Source organism: Salvelinus sp. IW2-2015, linkage group LG8, assembly GCF_002910315.2.
Source record: "Salvelinus sp. IW2-2015 linkage group LG8, ASM291031v2, whole genome shotgun sequence".
In the NCBI taxonomy this organism is placed as follows: domain Eukaryota; kingdom Metazoa; phylum Chordata; class Actinopteri; order Salmoniformes; family Salmonidae; genus Salvelinus; species Salvelinus sp. IW2-2015.
Genome location: NC_036848.1, coordinates 42633281 through 42639331, shown reverse-complemented (window position 1 = coordinate 42639331; position 6051 = coordinate 42633281). Strand labels below are relative to the sequence as shown.

At 41.6% G+C, this 6051-nt stretch overlaps 1 protein-coding gene across 1 annotated transcript in view; it reads right to left on the bottom strand.

Moving 5' to 3' along the window:
• sdk2b (sidekick cell adhesion molecule 2b) overlaps positions 1 to 6051 on the bottom strand; it is a 152956-nt gene that overhangs the window by 97067 nt on the left and 49838 nt on the right. The window contains exon 5 of the mRNA XM_070445038.1: positions 95 to 242. Coding sequence (XP_070301139.1) covers positions 95 to 242 — 148 coding nt within the window. The remainder of the gene's footprint in view (positions 1 to 94; positions 243 to 6051) is intronic.

Here is a 6051-nt window from a genome sequence, read left to right as displayed (position 1 = left end):
GAGAGAGAGAGAGAGAGAGAGAGAGAGAGAGAGAGAGAGAGAGAGAGAGAGAGAGAGAGAGCTGCATAAGAGACAGCATCATCGTGCATCTTACATGCGGCTGCTGGGCGGAATCTTGCGTCCGTCTCTGAACCATGTGACCTGCGGCTGGGGAAAGCTCCTGATGCGTGGAGCGGGAACAACCGCCCCCTCCCCCTGAGAGACCGACTGGGCACGCTCACCCTCTTCAAAACTGCCCATAACTAAAGAAAGAAAGGAGAGAGAAACATAATTTTCTTTACAGTTGAGTTATTCCCGAGGAGAATATTCTCTCTCAAACTTGATCCTTTGTCTCCGAAAACGTTTTCACTATCTGTTTTTTTGAACTGAGGTGTTATATTGAACCAGTTGGTCAGACAGCCGTTGATAAAAGTTGATCAAACATTTTTTAAATAAAAAATTGTACTTTGGCAACTATAGAACTGATATATAACTGTCACATTCATATTACACAATAATGCAGTCTTCCTGTCGTTCTCAAACTTTCTTTCATTTTGGTTTCCTTTTCAAATTCAAACATGGTGTCGGCAATAAAAACGTTTTTGAAAGCCCTTAGGAGAAAATGCAGTAGAAACACTAGAAGGTCAGTTATGAATAAACAACGTAGCTTCACTACCTCCAAGCTGAACATAACAACGTCGACAGCTAACATTGGCCCAATTTTAATCTTTCCCCAATTATTGGCAAAAGAGCTGATCAATTAGTGGGAAAAAATATCAGATTTAGGCTGCCTGTGTAAACGCAGCCATTATCCCCTCAGACTCAATAAGAGGGGATTGCTGAAGAATAGTAGCTTCACTTTCTCTTTCGTGTCCACAAGGTTGTTCCAATGAGACTAGTGCTTGAGTAGTGGCTGTCATTGATGATGTAGGCCTAGTTGTGCTACAAGCCATTAAAGACACAGAGTTGGGGACTCGAAAGGTAACTTTCTGTCAGATTCCCCGCCAAATAGATGTTCAAAATCAAATAAATCCTCTCTAACCCTATGTGAATAATACATCAAACAGTCAATTAAGTTACCACACATTTTAGAAATAATACCATCTTTGATACATGCAAAAGCCTTTAGACTTTGAACTATACAGATTTCCTGAATGTGTAGAATGACAGTCGTCGATTGTGGCGAATCTCTTTTTTCTTTCAAAGAGAATACATCTGTAATCTGGTTTTGCTGTCCTGCTGTACTGCTTAGGACCCAAATGGAAATCTGTGAAGTCTTCAAATCCCTCGACTTTGCTTTGATGTCGTCGTTGTTCCTAATCTGCAATGCTTCTCCTCGCTGTGTTCCTCTTTCAGAGAGGTGTCTCTCTGCAATCCTAATTGTCTGGTCTAACCTCCCCTCTCCCTCTGTTCCTCTGTCTCTCCTCTCCTTTTCAGTCTCCCACCCTCCCTCTCTCTCTCCCGCTCTCACCCTCCCTCTCTCTCCCCCGCTCTCATTCTCCCTCTCTCTATCCCGCTCTCATTCCCCCGCTCTCATCTCCTCCTCTATCCGCTCTCATTCTCCTCTCTCTATCCGGTTCTTCCCGCTCTCTAATCCCCTCATCCCCTCTCTCTCCCGCTCTTCACCCTCCATCTCCCTCTCTCTCCCCTCCCTTTCCCTCTCTCTCCCCCTCTCATTCTCCCTCTCTCTCTCCCGCTCTCACCCTCCCTCTCTCTCTCCCGCTCCGATGCAGGTGTATTGGTATCGGTATGTATTAGGATCCCTTTTAGCCACAGCAAAAGCATCAGCTACTCTTCCTGGGGTCCACATGAAACATGACATAATACATAATACAGAACATTATTAGTCAAGGACTGAAATACATCAATTTAAAACATCACACACAGCCTACATGTCAGTACATACACACAATATCTAGGTCTATTACATAATACATTGGAAATTACAATACAGGATATACAAAATGGCTGTGTCTCTTCACTGTCCCTTTCTGCAGTATGGTTTTCTTTTATCTCTTTTTTGTATCTGTTATTATTGCTAGCTTGAGTTACATGGGGTGGCAGAGAGTTCCATGAGGTCATGGCTCTATGTAATACTGTGTGTTTCCCAGCCTCTGTTCTGGRCCTGGGGACTGTGAAGAGACCTCTGATTGCATGTCTTGTGTTGTACCGATGTGTGTGCGTACCTTCAACACATCAACACCTCGCACAAAGACCAATAGTGATGCAGTCAATCTCTCCTCAACTTTGAGCCAGGAGAGATCGACATGCATGTTACTGACACAAGCCCTCCGTGTACATCTAAGTGCGATACATTCTGCTTTGTACTGGACCAACTGAAATGTCCCTCTTTGCTGCACATGACCACACAGCTGGGCAGTAGTCCAGGTACGACAGATATCAAGAAGGCAGAGCAAAGCCCTATGATGGACAGACCTCTTCCCATTTTAGCAACCATTGAGTCTATATGTTTTGACCATGACAGCTTGTTATCTAGGGTGACACCCAGCAGTTTAGTCTCCTCAACTTGCTCATATGCCAAATTATTTAATAATAGATCTAAATGAGGTTTAGCATGGAACAAGTGATTTGTCCCAAAAATGAAGCTTTATTCCTTTCCTTCCTACTCTGTTTCACATTCAACACATCACGAGCTGCTGATGGAGAAGAGAGAGAAAGAGAGTGGGGGTTGGTAAGAGATAGAGGCAAAGAGAGATAGAGGGAAGATGGGAGGGAGGAAAAACTGAAAGAGGGTGGCAGATAATAGAGAAAGAGATGTGTGTAAAAAACAGAGAGAGAGAGAGAGAGAGAGAGGGAGAGAAAGAGAGAGAGAGAGAGAAAGAGAGAGAGAGAGAGAGAAAGAGAGAGAGAGAGAGAAGGAAGAGAGAGTGTAAGAAAGACAAAGATTTGACTTATCTAACCTTTGTTTAAGCAGGAAGTCATGCTGAGACCACTGTCTCTTTTGCAGAACACATCAATAAATACTGATTACACTATACATATCTATGCAGAACAAATGTCTAAATGCAACATGCAACAATTTCAACGATTTTACTGAATTACAGTTCCTATCAGGAAATCAGTCAATTGAAATAAAAAAATTAGGACCTAATCTATGGATTTCACATGACTGAGCAGGGGTGCAGCCATGGTGGGCCTGGGAGGGCTTAGGCCCACCCACTGGGGAGCCAGGTCCACCCACTGGGGAGCCAGGCCCAGCCAATCAAAATAAGATTTTCCACCCAAAAGGGCTTTATTACAGACAGAAATACTCCTCAGTTTCATCAGCTGTTCGGGTGGCTGGTCTCAGAAGATCCTGCAGGTGAAGAAACAGGATGTGGAGTTCCTGAGCTGGTGTGGTTACACATGGTCTGCGGTTGTGAGGCCGGTTGGACGTACTGCCAAATTCTTTAAAACAACGTTGGAGGCAGCATATGGTACAAAAATGAACATACAATTCTCTGACAACAGCTCTGGTGGACATTCATGTAGTCATCATGCCAATTGCACGCTCCCTCAAAACTTGAGACATCTGTGGCATTGTGTTGTGTGACAAAACTGCACATTTTAGAGTGGCCTTTTAATTTCCCTAGCACAAGGTGCACCTGTGTAATGATCATGCTGTTTAATCAGCTTCTTGATATGCCACACCTGTCAGGTGAATGGATTCTCTTGGCAAAGGAGAAATACTCACTAACAGGGATGTAAACAACATTTGAGAGAAAAAAGCTTTTTGTGCGTATGGAACATGTCTGGGATCTTTTATTTCAGCTCATGAAACATGAAACCAACACTTTACATGTTGCGTTTATATTTTTTTTCAATATACACATCATTTACACATTTAGAGATTATTCCACATGAGAGGCGCAAAAAAACTAAAAGCAGATTCACCTAAGTTGGTGGAGACTGAAGGGCTCGCCAGGGTTGGCCATCCCTGGTAACTTATACGTTTGAAGGTTATCAATGAGGTATGGTATGGCAGAAGTCTAAGCAAGAGGGCTTTATAGACAAAAAGAGTGCAATGCATCGATCTACGAGACTTCAAAGAGGGCCAGCATACTTTCTGATAGATAATGCAATGATGTATACTGAACCTAGCACCCGTAATAAAGTCAATAACCGGAATGAATATTGTCTGAATGATTTGTTTTCTGCTATTTAACGAAAGATGGGACCTGTTCCTATAGAATAAGCTTATTTTAATTCTTCATTTCTTAACTAACTCATCAACATGCTTTTTGGAAGATAGCTTTCCATCAATCCAGACGGCCAGATATTTACAAGCGGGGACACCATCCAAAGTACGTATGCATAAATCATCAAATTCATTTTTACGTGATTTGGAAAATAAGATATTGTCACGACTTCCGCCGAAGTCGGTTCCTCTCCTCATTCGGGCGGCGTTCGGTGGTCGACGTCGCCGGTCTTCTAGCCACCACCGATCCACCTTTCATTTTCCATTTGTTTTGTCTTGTCTTCCTGCAGACCTGGTTTACATCTCCTACTAATTAACATGTGTATTATGACTGTATTATGATTGCCTAAGTAAAGTGCTTTGTCCATTCATCTCTGCTCTCCTGCGCCTGACTTCCATGCACCGACTACACCCACCACTGACAGATATACTTGGTTTTACCTGCATTAAGTACCAATTTCAGTTCAATTAAGGCTTTCTGCAGGGCAATAATGGCAGATTGAAGCTCTGACAGAGCCATGCATTAGCATACACCACAGTGTCATCGGCATACAGGTGAAATAATATATATTTTTAGAGATAAAACAATATTGTTAATGTAAATAGTGAAAATAACCAGACTAAGAATCGATCCGTGTTGGACACCCTTTGTTATGTACAGAAAACCTGATATAACACCATCAATAAATACACACTGTGTTCTGTACTTTAAATAATATTCAAAGCAGCTACGTGCAGCCTGGTGCAGGCCAATTGATGAAAGCCTCTGAATAAGTAATAAGTGGTCCACAGTGTCGAATGCTTTAGGTCAATAAAAATGGATGCACATTGTTTCTTCTTATCCAAACAAATAAGAACATAATTTAAAACCAAATAAGAAGCCGAGATGGTGCTATGACCTGGTCTGGAACCTGACTGGTGTACATTTAGAATACATTTAGTAGTTTAAAAGGATATAAGTTGAGTATTTACCAAGGTTTCTAGAATTTTAGCTTGGCAAGAGAGTTTGAAAATGGGGCAATAATTATTTAGGTCACACGGCCTCGCCTTTGTGAAGGAGGAGTATATGGGTCACCTTCCAGACCCTGGGATATGGTACCAGAAAAKAACTGTTAAGTAAAACATATTGTGTTCAAGATTATGCAATCAGAGGAGCAGAAACCTGCAGCAAGAAAGGATCAAGAAAATCAGCCCCAGTTAATATTTTTACATCAATCTTGCGCAAGACGTCTAGCACATCACAAGAAGAAAGTTGTCAAAATGAAAACAAAGATTTACTAGAAGTTGACAGAACTTCCATCGAGCCAACTAGAAGATGGGAGAGGGGCAGGCGGGCATGTGGTCGAATGAACCACCATTTCTTTCAAATAAAAAGCCTGCTGAGATAAAATCCTGATTAAAAACATCAATTATCAAATTTTACTCAGTAATGATGCCACAACTGACAACTTGCTGAGGCAGGGAAGGAGAGGATTTTTCACACTTCAGTGCTTTAACTATTTTCCAAATGTAGACAGATCACCTGCAGAGTCTGAGAAAGTAGCTCCATTTAGCTTTCTTGATTGAGGAAGTGCATCTATTTCTCAATTGCTTGGAAAAACTAAAAATCAAATCAAATTCTAATTGTCACATGCTTCGTAAACAACAGGTGTAGACTTACAGTGAAATGCTTACTTACAGGCCCTTCCCAATGCAGAATACAATAAAATATTAATAATAATAATAGAAGAAATAAATAGAAAAAAAATAGTAACACTTGAATCAGCTACAGAGTGTTTTTTTCTAGCCTTGGCCCATGCCTGATTTCTCAACATAACAAGATCTGGAAGTTCCATAGAGAACCAGTGATTTGTTCTGTTTTTTACTCTAAGGCA